Source organism: Molothrus ater, chromosome 11 (assembly GCF_012460135.2).
Source record: "Molothrus ater isolate BHLD 08-10-18 breed brown headed cowbird chromosome 11, BPBGC_Mater_1.1, whole genome shotgun sequence".
Taxonomy (NCBI): Eukaryota; Metazoa; Chordata; class Aves; order Passeriformes; family Icteridae; genus Molothrus; species Molothrus ater.
The window spans coordinates 6,955,757-6,972,056 of record NC_050488.2 but is presented as its reverse complement, the minus strand read 5'-3'; the positions used below and the strand labels follow the sequence as shown (position 1 = coordinate 6,972,056).

The following is a 16,300-nucleotide window of genomic DNA, read 5'->3' as shown; positions in this document are numbered from 1 at the left end:
CAGCTGCAGGACACCTCTGGGGAACCTCATCCTCCCATCACTGGGCCTGCAGCTCCCCCAGAGTATCGAGGCAGCCCAGAAGCCGAGGTGGAGGACACAAATCTTTCCAGAGGTGCCACACATGTCACCCCCCTCCCTGCCCACCAAAGAGCCAGCAGGTAACACCCAGGGCTCTGGGCAAGTGCAGACACTGCTGCTGCACCTCTCCTGCTCCTACAGTGATGGTAAGAAGGGCTACAGAGAGATCTGATGCTCCACCAGCCACCATCCAGGCTGGAGCTGTGAGAAAGATGCTGAGAACAAGGCACAGCACAGGGATGAAAGGCGGGAGGCGAGTGGAGAGCTGCATGGAACAGAGACTCCAGGATGAAGTCTCATCAAGGAAGAAGCAGAATGACAGAAAGGACAAGTAGCATTGGCAACTTAATTCTTCATTCACCCACCGAGAAACAGAAATAGGATAATTTTTGGATGTATTTCATTTGGAAATGAGCCAAATTGGCAACTAGAATCAAAGTCTTCAAAAAGTCTATACAAAGATGTATCATACAAAATGTACAGGAAAATTCTCCAAAAAAACACAGACAGACAATACAACAAAAGGAGAGCAGAGACAGTTTGAAAGCACAGTAACAGGTCCTGCTGCTGCTCCAGGGGGCAGGAGCAGCACCTGGACAACATGCTAGAACACAGAATACATTACACTATATACACGACCATATAAAGATCAGCCATCCCCTTTGGTCTAACCAGGAGCTCTCCAGCATGAAGCTGAGTCAGTTCAAACAATCTGCTCATGGAAGTGTTTGTTACATGCTGAGCAGGGAACAACGTCCAAGGGAATGAAATGGTCAACTCTAAACCAAAGCCAGGATACATCCAGGTCACCAAGGCTATGGAGTTTAACAGTCAGTTCTTGCTAACAAGAAGTGCTTTGCAGGCAGAGGGATCACTCCATCTCCGTGAAGCGAGCGAACATGGCTTTCCTCACTGCGTCTTTGTACGAATCCGCCGTGGAGACGCCGTAGGAGCTGCCCTTGGCTCCCAAGCCAGCTCCTCTCATTCGTACCTGGGCCTGCAAGGGAAGGGACATACTTCAGCTCTGCAGTGAGTGGCCAAACCACCATGAGGGCACCACCAAAAATCCCATCAACCCACCCAGCTTCCCAAGCCTCCCTGGGGATCTCTACAGCCGTAAATACCACCATGGACACCAAGAGACTGGAGCACACGTAATACCCCATACCTCACACTACTCTGGCCCCAGTCCAACTGCGCAGATCAGCTCCTAACAGCACAAGCTGGAGCACAGGCAAAGCCAGGAAAGGCAATAACTGGAGGGAGGGTAGCCCCTCCTGGTGTACTGGGGCCACAGTGCCTCGGGAGTCAAATGCCAAAGGGAGGAAGGCACAGCCTTGCCTCTGCTTCAGCATCTGATGGCACAAACATGAGCAGGAGCTAACATAAATAGAGGCAGCTTTGCAGTGGCTGGTAGTTTATTCCTTCAGTTTTTCAGCAGTAAGTGCTTCTGGTTAAACAAGAAAAAAAACAAAGGCACCAAACCTCCTCAAGGAGACATCCCTCTTTACTTACCTCAATGGGTGCTGTGATGCCCTGGCATTTTCTTCCCAAGCCTGAACCTTCCCTCCAGCCCATGGCCTGCAGCATCTTGTTCCCGATATTACTGTTGTCAAGGCCATCTTTGGTGGGCTGCTCGTAATTCCTGCAGGAAGAAGAGAAGAGTTAACAAGCCACCCCCACTGCTCATGCTGCACTGAGGCAGTTGCTGAGGAGCTCTCAGATACGTACACTGTGCCTGCATCGTAGACCTTCTTGCGCTTGGGCTCCGGCGGCTCGGGGATGCCGTACTTTTCCCGCCTCTCAGCTGCTCTGTCTCTGTATTTCATCTACACAAAGCAACTACAGTTAGCATGGATTTCAAGACACTTTTGTTCAGCTTTGAGCTATGGGAGTGAGATGAATGCCCGCTAATACAGAATGCTGTAGACTGCAGCGCACTAATTCTAGCACCACCAACGGCAGAGCCCAAGACCCAAGTCCCCAGAGCACCATCTGAACCAGCACTGGGGCAGGAAGAGACTTGCAGGTTTCTAGTCCCAGTTTGGCAGCCCTGAGCTAGAGTGGCTCATGGAATGAGCCTTCCATGCTAAGCCAGATCTGTGGGACACAGGACACTTCTCTCCATCTAAGAGGGCAGCTCTGAACCTTGACTGGAAAAGGGGTTGGCTTAAAAGGATTATCTCAAGTGACGTGTGTCAGGATAAGGAGAGCTCAACAGATCACCTGCACAGGTTTTCCAGTAGCTACTCATCTGCTCATCTCAACACTGACCTCTCTCTCACGCAGCTCCAAGGCTTCAAGTTCCTGCTCGGAAAGCTTTGATCTCCTGTAGATATCCATGTTTTGCTGAAACAAGAAGAGAGATTCACTTTAACAACATGAAATGCACAACAGTTCTTCTTAAATGAAGTAGCTGACTTTTGGGAGAGCAAAAATCCACCTGCAGATTTTTGTTTTAAGAAAAACAGTTTTCCAAACAGCAACATGCCTCGTGGTTTTGGTTTACACACCGACTTATGACAACCCCAGTGTTTTCCTCACTACATAGTGTAACTACCTTGTGCAAGTCAGACAGCTGCTGGTGACGAATCAGAGCATCTTTGTTTGGGAACTGCCTTCTACACAGCAGACAAGCCATCTTCTTCCAGTCAGTCAGCTTTTCCTCCTCGTTCTCCATTCTTTCCAGCAAGTCCTCATCATTATCGCTGTCACCACTGTAGGCAGCCACAAGGCCACGCTGAAAAGCAAAGGCAGCATTAGGGGAGTGCAACAGTGCCACAGTTCAGAGAGCACAGAGGGAACAAAGGTTGCAGATGTGTATTACACGAGGAACAGCATGCTCCCATTACTAAGGATGAAATCACAGAATGCCTGAGGTTGGAGAGGAGCACTGGAGGTTGTCCAGTCCAGCCCTTCTGATTAAGCAAGGTCCGCCCCCAGCACATACTGCTTGGGACTGTGTCCTGATAACCTCTGAGCATCTCTAGGAAAGGAGACTCCAGAGTCTCTCTAGGAAACCTTCCAGTGCTAGCTCTTTTTCTCATGTTCCCCTGGGTCAGGGATTCCTAAGGGCTGGCCTTGGCAGTGAAGACTGAAAGAAAGGCGTTAAGTTGTTCAGCCTTCTCTGCCACCTCTGTTGCAGGGTCCCTCTCCCATTAAGTACTGGGCTCACACTTTGAAGTGTTGCAACTCACAAGAAGTACATACCACAGCAGCTGCAAGACAGTTCCCATTAGCCAAACAATACTTCTAAGTACAGCCTACATAGAAGCCAGAAGCCTCAAAACCCCAACTGAGCTCAAGGCTAAGAAGAATCACAGCTGTCCTCAGTGTATCTCAGTCACCCAACCTATTGCACTTGCACCACATCGCTGCAATCATCAGCACCACTTTTTACAGGAAATGCCATGGAAATCCAGGTTTGAAAGCAAGTCTTGGCTCTAGCTCCTCTACCATACTCACCTTTAGTGGATTTTCATCATCTCCATTTTTCAACACCTCTGGCAAGATCTGCTGTCGCTCAGACAGAGCTCCCTGGATGAGACAAGAATGCCATGAGCACAGAGCTCTCTGTCACAGGAACCCCACCACACACCACTGCTGGCACCTTCACCTTTTTCTCAAAGAGGGCAAAGCCTGCATCTGCAGCTGCTGACTCCTTCCGCTCCTCCTCCCTGGTACTCAGTGGCTGGAAGCTGTTCTTGAAGTTCTCTTTCTGCTTGTTCAAACTCTTTGCCCAGCGCTCCATGTCTTTAGCAATCTGAAATGCAGAGTGGTATGCTCACACAGCCCCTCTCAAAGCTATCAATCTCTTATGACACCCATTCAATCTCACACGCAGTTTCAGAACAAGTCAACCCACTACCTTTTATTTTTAAACCACAGAACACTGGATGCAGTGCAGGTGTTTCCCTGTATACAGCGTTCAAAGATAACACAGCTTGCTGCTTTTACTGTACAAACCCTTCTTATCAAGCTAATCCTCTATGTGATGGCTCAGTTATACTCCCACTGATCCTGGCAGGATTCCATAAGCACTCCTCCTATGCAGAGCTTATTTCTGCACTGAAGCCTTGCCAACTCCACCTCTCCTCAGCCCCCCAGAGTGCCTGCAAATTGAAGGCATGCACCCCACTGAATAACCTAGGATTTCCTTTCTCATGAGAAAAGAGACATATCCCATTCCACAGAGAAGACTTTATTCCCAGTTATGATCCCATTACCTGTTGGGCTGTTTTACTTTTAGGCTTCTCTTTCTTCTCTTTCACTTCTTTGGTGGTGGTTGTGGTAGCTGTCTGTTGGTACGTGACACCTTCTGCTGCAGGCATGTAGGTCTCCTTTTCGCCATCCCAGTACAGGTACTGCTGGGTTAAGGCATTGTAGTAATACTGCCAGAGGGAAGGAGAAGCAGACAGTTAAACATCTCACACAAGCTCAGTGTCCACGGGAAAACCCAAACAAGCTGATTCACACTACTGCACCACACGGGAAGGCGTTTTGTAGAGTCCAAACAAGTTTTGCAGACTCCAGAGAGGAGTCAAAAGGCAGGAAGTGGCTGAAGCCTCTGTCCCCAAATACAGGTGGTTCTGCCCAACAGCACTATGGAGAATCTTTTGCTTCTCCCAAGAGATGACCCACCAGAGCCCAGAGCTGGGTGCACTTTGCTGGGCACTCCGCAACGAAATAGCTCAGTTGCAGTGGCTGTGACAAGTGCTAATCCTATATGGGCCAAATGTGGAGGAAAATTAAGGAAAAGGAGAGAAAAATGCAGGACTATACCAGAGGGAAATCAAATCCCAGCCCTATACACACTGCTGAGAGTTATCTGCAACATTTGGTATGTTGTGCACTTCAAATTTCACTCACATGATGAGAGATAGGAAACTAATGGACCTTAACAGTTAAGACATGTGGGAAGAACTTGTGTTTACCTGGGAATTAGGATCATAGTAGAGCCCTGTTATAGGATCATAATAATATCCTGAAGATTCATCATATTGGTAGGTGGAAGTATCAGGGACAGCTGTAAAAAAATTAAAGCGTGGGACATGGTCGTTCCAGACGAATTCAGACAGGTATCTTTCTACATTTCAGGTAAAATTCGGAGATTATAGCAGCCACAACGGCAGACACGTCTGTAAAGGGCTCATGCAGCCAACGCTCTCCAGGGGCAGCTTCACCATGACAGGGTGATGGAGCACTTGGCCAAAGCTGAGCTTTACTGCTACAGTGACAGAAACCTGTCCCCAAGAGCAGCTCCCTGAGCACTTACCATACTTGGTTCCAGGCACTACGCCAGTCGGAGGAGCTGCCTGTGCCTGAGTGCTAGTGGTAGGTGGTGCTGATTGTGTCTGAAAAAAACCCAAACCACAAACCTCAATTAGAAAATCTGTCACCAAGAAAACAAGGACAGCGAGCCAAGGCGTGAGCAGCACACCCTACGCGTACGACAGCTAACTCCTCCTCACCAGCATGCTTGGCACTCACCTTTAGCAAAGAACAAAACCATCCCAGAGAAGAAATGGCAGGTGACCTATGACCACAAGCACTGTGACTAACCCACGGACACTCAGCTTTGCTGTACCACCCACTTAAAAAATCAAAGGCTACAGCTAAGCCACATATGCCAGGCTTTGAAAGCAAGGACTCATCAGTGCTGTAATTACCGGAGAGTCAGGTGAGTTTGTCTGCTGATTATACAGCTGAGGACTCTGGGACACGACTGCAGCTGTTGTTGTAGTGACTGGAGCTCCTGCCAAAAGAGAGCAGCAATTCATAAGCAAACTAATTTATAAAACTACTGCATCCTAGGGCTAAAATTACTTTGTTTATAGTTTCAGCTACTAATTCCAGCTCCAGCAGCCAAACAAGGCAATAAACGTTCTAAAGGAGATAGATACACAGTGGGTATCTTCTACCCAGACAAGGAATAGTTTCCTTTTCAGGAGGAAACATTCTGCTCCCAAAGTCAGCAATTCCTGGCCTCTACAGCTCTTAGTGCTGAACATCTGCTAGAGCTGCTTACACTGATAGCATAAGTTCAAGGCCTTTGTCAATAGTCTGAAACTAAGGCTTCTCTCTCATCTTGCATGAGAGGTTCCACTTCAACAAATCTGTTACAGCTCTCTAGTAATGCATCCTCATTCAGACATCCTGAGAGCAAAATGAGCCAAGTCGTCTTCTGCACAGCAAAACAACAATAATAGGCAAAATACTACTCCAAAATTTTAATTACAAACAACTGATTCTAAGATGCTGGAAGCACTACCTGATATGGTAGCTGTGTCTGTGTCCAACACCCCTCCTTGATTTTGGTAGTACTGCTGATAATCCTGGGAATACTGCAAAGAGAAATGAATGACAACACAAGGTGAATAATCTGCATACCCGAATTATGACAACCTACTGCTTATAACACCATCTCTACTACTAACCTGAGCATACTGTGAGTATCCATCCTGTCCTGACTGGAGATAGCTGTAGTCAAGGGTGCTGCCCTCTCCAGTCTGTGGCTGAAATTTAAGAAGATAATAGTTGTCAGGGACGGGTAAACAACTTTATTAAATAATTTCATGCACCCTAGTGCCTAGGCTCCAAACTGATGGCGTGCAGACCAGATCTGTCATGGCTGAATCTGCCATCAAACAATTAACCAAGCAGGTGGCCAGCAGGGCAATTACACGGTCTGCATTTTAATTTTCAGGAAAGCAGGACAATGAGTAACAGTCTCCAAATCATACCTGAGTGGATGACCACTGAGCTGCAGCAATGGCTGTACTTGCCACAGAGAAGGCGCTGACTCTGTTACCGTCTGGGAGAAGCAGGTCTCTGCAATCACAAAAATCAGGCACTTGAGTAAGTACTGCTTTTACTGAAGTGTCTCCCTATGCAAGGAGGTGGAGTCTGCCCTCACACATGGATTCCTTGGCAGTTAAAACATTCGGAATGTTTTATAACTTGAGCCAAAACATTGCTTGGCAAGTAAAGGAACTTCAGGTTCATTGTTGTAGAGTCAGTAACAAGTCAGAAGGTCTCCAAGGAAACAAAAGTGCTGTGCACACAAACAGTTACAGTGTTATCTTCAGAGGATGGAAGGAACACTGCTCTGACTCTCCTGGTACATATTGAAGAGCAGGATGCATGCAACACAAGTGACTTATGGGAAGCAAAACTTTGGAGTTAGAATACACTTAATAAAAGCATGGGTGACAAGAAGAAACTGTCCAATATAAAGGGAAGGGGTGGGTATGTGAATAAAAAAAAAAGCAAAAACCAAAATGCAACTGACTGCTATCACACTCACTTTCTGGCACTCTTTGCAAAGTCCACACCAATTGTTTTGCCATCAATTTTTAGCGGCGGCTGAAGACTTTGTAAAATCTGTAGCAGTTGAGAAGCATCCTACAACAAAAAATACTCATTATTATGAAGGGCAGTTTACTGAGGGGGATCGAGAAGTCCCCCAAACTCCACCTTTTCATGTAGAGCCACTGAAAAGAGCTATAAATGTAAAAACCCCTCCATCTCCTCACATTACACACATGCAGAAGAGCACAGAGAGACCCCTGTTAGCCCATGTGAAAATACTGAGCCTTTCCCTGGGTCAGTATTAACTATGTTCCAGAAGCTTAGGTTCATCAAGACACAAACTACTCTGAATGGGACAACAGCAAAAACTGAGATTAGGCACCTGTTTTAATCCAACCACCTTTCCTCTGATTAAAGCAGGTGCAAACAGATCACACTGCTGCTCAAGTTTGATATACAGACTCAATGAATCATTGAGGTTGGAAAGGACCTTTAAAATCATCAAGTCCAATGGTTAACCCAGCCACCACTATGTCACATCCCTCAGAGTCACATCCAGGAACAGAGATTGACTGCCCTTAATAGATCCCATACCAGATATGACCTCCCTGAAACTTAGGAGGCTTTTCTCTTACCTCTGCAATTTCCTGTGTTTCAATCTATGGCTGCTCCCTATTGCCCTATCCTACGTATCCTTGAGAATGTTTCTGCTGTCCTTACACCCTCCCACTGGATGTTGCTAAGAAGAGCAACATCTGCCTCCTCCTCTCTTCTCAAGGTGGAAGAAGCCTAACTCTGTGCACCTGTTCCTACACTGTATGCCCCAGATCTTAGAATCTGTCAACAAAGTATGATCCCACACCAGTACTTCTGCAAAGCATGAAGGCTGCAATCCAGAACAGAACTCTGCTACCAAAATAGACTTTCAACGTGCTCCCAACATCCCACCACCTTTCAAACTGCAGCTACATATTATCAGCTTTGACACACTGCATCCATCAACACTCCTTGAAGGGGGACAGTCCTTCAGACAGCTCAGGGCTCTAAATGCTGCAAGGGAGAGAAGGAGGTTAACCAGCTGTTTCTCTCCAGAACACCAGTAAAGTCCTCACCATGGCAGAAGACAGCTGCACAAACGCAAAGCCTCTGTTCTGCTGAGTCTGCTTGTCTTTGATGAGACGAATATTATTGACTGCCAGAGATGCATACGGAGACAAGGCAGTCATGATGGATTCCACCACCGTGTGAGGAGCAATGTTTCGAAGAATGATGGCTGAGGAGAAAAGGATGACATTAGCAGTGCACACCATGGCTCTGCAGTGTTTCAAGTCCTTCAGCTGGCAGGCTGAGGTACAGAAAGGATTTTTAGTATGCGTGTTTACATTTCACATTCTAGAGTAAGTCAAAGATCACTTACTATCACAGTAATAATCCACAGACTGAACGGCTTCTGCTGCCCCAGGTGGTACCTCCTGTTCTGAATCTTTGCATGAAGAGAAAATATTTCAGTCAGGACATGGTTCATTCACTTCAAGCTCAGCATTTCATAAGCCAGTCTAGAACCGACACAGAACTCTGGTTCCTACATAGGCCAGAGAGTTTCCCACAAACTGAACATGAAAGAGATGATGGTAACGTACCAAATTTGTCCGCTCCACAGCGGAAGCATTTGAGCCTCCTTCTGAAGTTGTAAAGGCAGCACTGTGACAAACAAGAGAAGCCCAGTAAGAACTTGGTTAATTTTAGTAATGCTGCATTTGCTGTACACTAACAAAACCCAGTCAGTCACATAAAGTAACACAACAAAGCTAAACCCACCAGAATAATCCAGAACATCAAAAGCCACCCTTACCTGCACCACAGCTGCTTTCCAGAACATCCCAGCTACTTTCTCCCTAGTCATCCCAAATTAGTTATTTTAACTGAGTAGTCTTTGGCTTACAATCCCAAGTGTAGTCACAACATAGTCACTAAAAGCAGTGTTAGAAGGGAACACATGGTGGGGAATAATTTAACTTTATGGGGAGCAGGAGCAGGTTTGATTTAGGTGTCACTTTCTTTAAACCACTGAGCAAGCAGTGAGCTCTAGAGCAAGACAAACTCTCACACAGGAACACGTGTTGTACCTTGTTGCAGAGCCAATCCTCAAATTTAGGCCTTGGGTTGCTGTAGTGCATTGCAATCTGCTTCCCTTGGATCACCAGCTTTTTCTGCAAAAAAAGTAGTTTCAATTATTCCTGTATCAAGACACACATGTCCATTTTCCCATGGCAGAGCACCCTTCGGAGGAATCAGTGCTCCTGAATTAAATGGACAACATATGGGGAGGATGTGGAGGACAACCACCGCCACCTACACCCTGCCCATCCAATCCTGCAGAGAGGAGGACGAGGGCAGTAAGAGAATGGGATGTGGAGCAAAGATAAACAGAATCAGGGAGTGTAGAAAAAGCTGCCAAACACTAAACGCTGACATGGAACCAGAAAGTGTCTCGAAGGAGACAGAGTCCTAATCTGCTGCATTCAGATTAACACATTTTTAGGAGTCTCTTTGCCCCCACATTTCTATTCACTTCTGGTATAGCAATGAGAGACTTTTTAAACATGTCCTTAGGTGACTGCTTCACTTCATCCCCTACTCCAAACACCCCAGACCTTTTGACCACATTTGGATTTACTTTTCCAAGCACACTTCAGAAGTGTCCCCTTGAAAATACAGTAATTCCTCCCAAAGGGACCCTGCTTAGACTTCTTGAAGGCTGGATTACAAGTGCCATCAACTGAAACATAACTCAAGAGTGGTTTCATTTGACTACTGCATCAGTTCAATTGGAAGCCTGCACAAGAGGTTTGTGTTCTTCATTCAGGCAAGAGCTCTCCAAAATGAGTAACTAGATTGCACGTGAAGCTTCTCCAAGGGTAGGAAAAGTTCATAATGCTTTCAGCATGTCCTCTCACTCTGACTTCAGAGGAGTCAGGAATTTACAGCTATTAAGAAGCCTTGACTCTCAGCCTCACGCTTTGCCAAGCGTGGGTATGCAGAATGACCTTTCAAAATATGGCTCTCAACATATTTTGGTCAAACAGGTGGAAGCACATGTGAGGAAGTGCATATTAGAGGCCACACCCCAGACACTGCAACGGCAGAACCATTTTTATAGCAGGTTGGCTTTCTGCAGAGTATCAGTGTCAGGACCAGTGGCTTTTCTGATAACAGGGTCTGACACAGATCTAGCACGTAGCATGAATAAGGCTCTCACATTCTGCACGACTGAACAGGGCAAAGCCATTGCTCCTACCGGCAGGAGGGAGGGTTGGAGGGCCCAGCACTCACTGGATGTGCACACATAGAAACAAGGCTGCTGGCATAGTTGCAATACATCGTTCTGTCATCTAACAGGCAGCAACCCAGCTGCTGGGGACAGGCTATGTTTACCCTACTACTAAGGTGGTTGCTTACTGGAGTGAATTTGAGTATATTTCAATAAATTATGCATCAGTACAGCTTTGTATATATTAAAAAAAATAATTTCTGAAAATATGCCTAGCATTAATTTCTTGGTATTGGCCTTTCCCCTGTAGCCATCTGCCCTACTGAGCAGCGTGTCAGAAAACAGAATTTGAAAGCTGCTCTCTGGCTGGGGATCTCACCCATAGTGTGGGACATATGAAACACTATTCCAGCACAAGGCATAGACAACTTCCATCTGCTGGAACTGCCATGAATCCCATGATGGTGCCATTTCTTTATTGTAACATCAACAGAGCAGAAAACCAGTCAATGTTGTCATAGGACTGCTGAATCAAATATTCAGGTGCAAGAAAAAAAAAATCTGTGATATGACACTTTGCTCGCTTTGAGAGTATTTCTAAGTTCTTTTCTTAAAATAGGTTAGGAATACTCAGAAAAGTAGCGAAAGCAAGTGAAACTGTTTGCAGTGCTACAGGAAAATCTCACAGGAAAACAAACAAGAGGATTTAACTGCATTTTGGCTCCTTATCAAGTCATAGTAACAAAAAAGCCAAAATACCGAGCCTAACAGATGTGAGATCTCACTGTCTGCCTAATTTAGTTAAAATGAATATGCTTTTTTCTCTAGAAGAGCCAGTTCCCCTCTTTAACTGGGGTAACAGATTATTGCCAAGAACTGACACTTCTCTTTCAGGGTTAATACCAATGCAACACAGAGATGTGGTGCTTTCTCTGACAACAGAGAAGGAAACATCAAGTGGAAATAAGCTAGGATGTTTTAATGAATACTAGCCAAATCTTCATAAGCCAATTAAATGGAAACCAAGTCATTTAATACAATGGCACCTTTTACCAAAGTAAAACTTTCTCTCCTAATTTTATCTTCTATATTACAAATTTTAATATATACAAAGCTTTTATTCTTTAAATCACTGTTATGGAACAAACCACTCCTTCCACCTCTATTTTTTCCTTTTTTTTTTTTCTCATTAAACTGTACAGACTTGTTCCATTTTCAGGAATATCTAGACTTGGTGAGTGAAGCAACCTGATTGGCTTCCATCCAGCTGGTAGCATCTTGAAAGTGATAAAACTCCACGAAGGCGAAACCACGGCTTACACCTAGAGACAGCATTCAGATATAGACGGGATACTTGTGTTAGTCAGTTCCTTTAAAACAGGTGAATCTCTCTCCAACTGCTTCATTACTTCATGACAAAGCAGCTTTACAAATGCGACGTCAACTGCTGGGATCTGCTCGTTATTTTGCCATGGCAAGGAACCAAGCTGCCTTAACTGGCTACATTCACTCCATCTGAATCCATGTTTAAGGGTAACCATGCAACACACTACATACTATTAAATGGGTTTACACTATTATTACTTACCAATACCTGTTAACAAAACCCCCTGTAGACAGACTTCTTTTAACATGTTGACCAGCTATCTAAGTCTTCCAAAAAGCCACATTCCTTAGCCATGGCAAACCTTTTTTTTTTTTTATTGCATGTGCTTGCAGTTTGGGGACAATTCTGGATACTCTTTTGGGCTGGGGAAGAGGAAGGTGATGTCAAAAACTGGATTAAGAGCTCTCACCTGTCTTTCTCTTCATCAGCCTCACGTCTGCAGGCTGAGGACCTTCAAAGGACTCAATAAGCTCACGAATCTGCAGGAGATTTTGATCCAACAGTTAAAATTTTCATAGCTTGGCAGACAGAAGTCACAGAAACCACCTACCTTGCAGTACCATGAAAGAGATACACAAAACAATGTTTTTAACACTATCTCAAAGACAAAGACGACATTTACTGAGAACCCAACAGCGGACTGATGAGCATCCAAGTCCATAACTGTAATCCTCACTCAGGACACTGAATCATCCAAAACCTGAATCCCTACGACTGTGCGTTCTCAGATTATTGGTCAGTGTTCTCAATATTTGGTCATATATCTTTGCCATATATATATATATATATATATATATAGATACACATGGCAAAGACTGTGCATGATCCCACGATTTTAAGAAGAACACTGCTGGTATCCCTTTGCTCCTAGCAATGAAAAACAAGAAGCCTGCACTGCAAGGCTCCATGATGAATGTATTCCTAAACCTCGTGCTAAAGATCTCATCCTCTAGCTGACTCCCACTGGTTTTTCAGGATAAAGCAGATTTGTGAAGAATGTGCCATCAAAGAAAAAGCTAAAGAAATGTCAGTTTTTGCAGTGTAACAAAGCTGCTTTGGCACAGACAGCCTCAGCCACTGTGCAGAGGCATGGACGAAAAACAAACACTAACAAATTTTTAAAATCTAGAGCAGAAGACACAAGGTTTTTCAGCAGCTTTCACAGAATTCAAACTACATTACATACAAAAGGGCTGCTCAGCAGAATCAAGCTTATCTAAAGCTGCCCATTTTTATGCTGACTGGAAATAATATCAGATATGCAAATGATTTTTCTTAGGAAAAATATATTAAAAAAAATTGTGTACACAACCAGAAGTAATGTTAACTTAAGAATTCAACTCTACGTTCCAAGATGCATTGTGTACACTCTGAGTCCAGAATTAAACGTTCCTACAAATTATGTTACCGTTATTGCACAACTGTAGAGCTACACCATTATCTCAGAAACAAGAACTGTTCTAAAGTGTTCTGTGTAATGTCTGACTGGGCTGTCTCGTTTGTATGCAAGAACCTACACCTGATTTCAAACACTCATGAAAATGTTAGAGCACTATATGGTGATCAGGACCCCTCAATATCAGGAGAGTAACAAGTAATCAACGAAAAAAATCTCCATTGTAGAAATAGCGCAAATGTATTCTCTGTGTTAGCAATTAAGGCATATACACATCGAAGGCAGAGGCGGAGTCCTGACTGAAAACAAACTGGGATAGCTCAGCTTTTACCCCTCAAATAACACTGGAGGGCTTATAGCTTGGTAACCAAAATAACCCAGTAAGGAAAAAAAAAACCCTAAAAAGTTACCATAGATGAGAAAACCTTAAAGCTTCAACATCTTTTTAATAAATACGTCAGACAAGCAAGCACCAAGCTCGTTAGTACTTGCTCCCTCAGCTTGGCAGCAGCCATTTTGACTCCCACAGCTGTGCCCACACAAAGCTGCTTTGTGCGGGGCTGTGCTCGGCTAAGGAGCTCGGTGACTGTGTGTGACCCCATCGGTCACAAGTTCTGGCCTTGATAAAGAGCAGAAAAACTGGTGATTGCCACCTCTTTGTCTCTGTCCCCCTCCCCCCTCCCTGCAGTGGAACGAAGCAGCAAAAAAAATCTGCCTCTTCCCTCCCATACAGAAAAGCAGCAAAGAGCAGATAGTTTAAAATCCACTCTTAGGGCAAGCATCCGTGAAAAAACGAGTATTCACAGCTCGTTCCGTCTGAAAGGGACTGTTTAACATTGAACTGACCTCTATTACTTAACACTGGGAGTTTAAATGCTTTCAGGACTCAAAATGGCAGCGCGACAGCGCTGGAGACGGGCCACCATGATGCAGCGCTCAACAAAATGGCAGCAGCCGCTCCGGCACGGCCCTGCCCGGGGGCAAGGCAAGCACGGCCCTGCCCGGCTACTCACATCGTTCTCCGTGACCGTGATGGGGAGCCCACGCAACATGATGGTCTTGCTTTCTTTTTCATCGTTAATATCGTTCCTGTAGTCGTGCTCGCCGTAGTCGCCATCGGAATGGTACCCGTCCTCCGACTTGTCGCTGTTCCTGCGCTCCCGCTCCCTCTGGAAGCCAGCGGCCAGGGTTAGGCACCGCGATCCCTCGCAGTGTCCCCACAGTGCCACACGAACGCACGGTGACACCGACACCGCCCGCCGGCCCGGGGCTGCTCCGCACGGCCCCGGGCAGCGCTCCAGGCTCCAACCCGCTCCCGGTGCCCTCCGCCCCGCAGCGCCGGCCCCGGCCCCCGGCCCCGCTCACCTCGGGGCTATCGTAATCGCGGCTGTCGTAGTCTCTATCATAGTCTCGGCTATCGCGACTGTCGTAGTCTCGGCAATCCCGACTATCGTAGTCCCGGCAATCGTAGTCCCGGCTGTCCCGGCTGTCGTAGTCGCGGCAATCTCGGCTATCGTAGTCTCGGCAATCGCGACTGTCGCGACTGTCGTAGTCTCGGCAGACCCGGCTGTCTCGACTGTCGTAGTCCCGACTGTCGTAGTCGCGGCAGTCTCGGCTATCGCGGCTGTCGTAGTCTCGGCTGTCGTAGTCTCTGCTATCGTAGTCGCGATAGTCATCGTAGCGGTCACCGCGGCGCTCCTCACTGGACCTCTTGTAGTCATCCCTCCGCCGGCTGCGGGACTCCCGCTCGTCGCGGTCCTCCCTCTCCACGATGGAGCCGTAGCGGCCGCTCCGCTCCGTCCGGCTCACCCTGCAGGGCACAGCGGGCCGAGCTCAGAGCGTGAAGCGCCCACCGCGCCCGCCGCGACCCCCACCACTACCCGCCTCCTCCCGTCTCTCCCCTCGCCCTCCCGCCGCCGCTTACCGCTTGTCCGAGCCCATGCCGCCGCCCAGGATCCGCAGGCACCCGGCACAGCACGATCCAGCACCACACACCAAGCACACCCGCACAGTCCCTCTCGCTGCCTTGCCACAAAATGGCGCCTAAGGGACCGCCCGTCTTGTACCCAGCAGCCACCTCGCGCCCCGACTGGAAGCTTCCAATCGGGGCGCAGGCGCAGCTGCCGCGCGGCACGCCGGGAAATGTAGTTTGGGAGGGGCGTTGCCGCCATTAAGGGCCCTGCAGTGCGGCCTCCTCCCCTCATGGGAGCGGGATGCTCCGAGCCCCGTCCAGCCTGACTGGACACTGCCAGGAATGGGGCAGCCGCAACTGCTGTGTAAAACAGGTCCCCGTGCCTCACCACAGTGCATTTCTTCTCATGTCCCATCCAAAACTGCTGTCAGTTTAAAGCAGTTTCCCTTGTGCTATCACCACGTGCCTCATCCAAAGCCCCTCTCAAGCCGACTTGGAGCCCCTTTGAGGACTGGAAGGGGCTCTTAAGCTCCCTCTGGAGTCATCTCTTCCCCACAGTGAGGAACCCCAGCTCCTACCCCTGTCAACAGCTAAATAGTTGTCATGGCCTATGGTCCCTTTGGGAAGCCCCTGCCTCAGTTCAAAGTGAATAATTTCTGTCCCTAAGGGGGGACATGGGGCTGTACGCCCACCTGCACTGCTTGGGCTCTTATGGCCAAGCCCAGGAGCTGCAAAGCCAACAAGACTTTAGCCCCAGCAACGTTGTCCTCACCATATTCCCAGCACCAAGGGCCCCTCTGCCCCCTTCCCATGGCACCAGCACAGTCCCTGCTCCTGCACAGCTGCTCCTCCTGGACCTGGACCTTTCGGAGCACAGCTGGTGCTGGCAGGAGTGGGCAGAGGCTGCTGAGAACCCTCCAAACCACATTCAATGCCGTCAGGTCC

The 16,300-nt window shown here is 47.2% G+C and overlaps 1 protein-coding gene across 1 annotated transcript; it reads right to left on the bottom strand.

Annotated features, from left to right (window-relative positions):
- Nucleotides 1-410: 410 nt before the first annotated feature.
- Nucleotides 411-15,495, bottom strand: RBM5 (RNA binding motif protein 5). The gene is made up of 24 exons (XM_036390698.2): nt 15,368-15,495; nt 14,809-15,253; nt 14,457-14,612; nt 12,457-12,526; nt 11,909-11,982; nt 9,516-9,599; nt 9,030-9,090; nt 8,807-8,872; nt 8,502-8,662; nt 7,385-7,482; nt 6,822-6,909; nt 6,516-6,593; nt 6,350-6,422; nt 5,748-5,833; nt 5,354-5,432; nt 5,013-5,104; nt 4,305-4,469; nt 3,695-3,841; nt 3,544-3,615; nt 2,639-2,818; nt 2,353-2,427; nt 1,810-1,907; nt 1,594-1,723; nt 411-1,075 (listed from the first exon to the last, which is right to left on the bottom strand). Exons 1-24 carry the CDS (start codon nt 15,382-15,384, stop codon nt 950-952), a joined length of 2,721 nt encoding a protein of 906 aa, XP_036246591.1. The 5' UTR covers nt 15,385-15,495; the 3' UTR covers nt 411-949.
- Between the last annotated feature and the right edge of the window lie 805 nt (nt 15,496-16,300).

Excerpts from the sequence above, each read along its gene's own strand:
- RBM5 (XM_036390698.2), bottom strand. Across the intron at positions 11,983-12,456 it reads GCTGATGAAGAGAAAGACAG|GTGTAAGCCGTGGTTTCGCC; the intron begins GTGAGAGCTCTT and ends TGCTGTCTCTAG. Across the intron at positions 2,428-2,638 it reads AGCTGTCTGACTTGCACAAG|CAAAACATGGATATCTACAG; the intron begins GTAGTTACACTA and ends TTCTTGTTTCAG.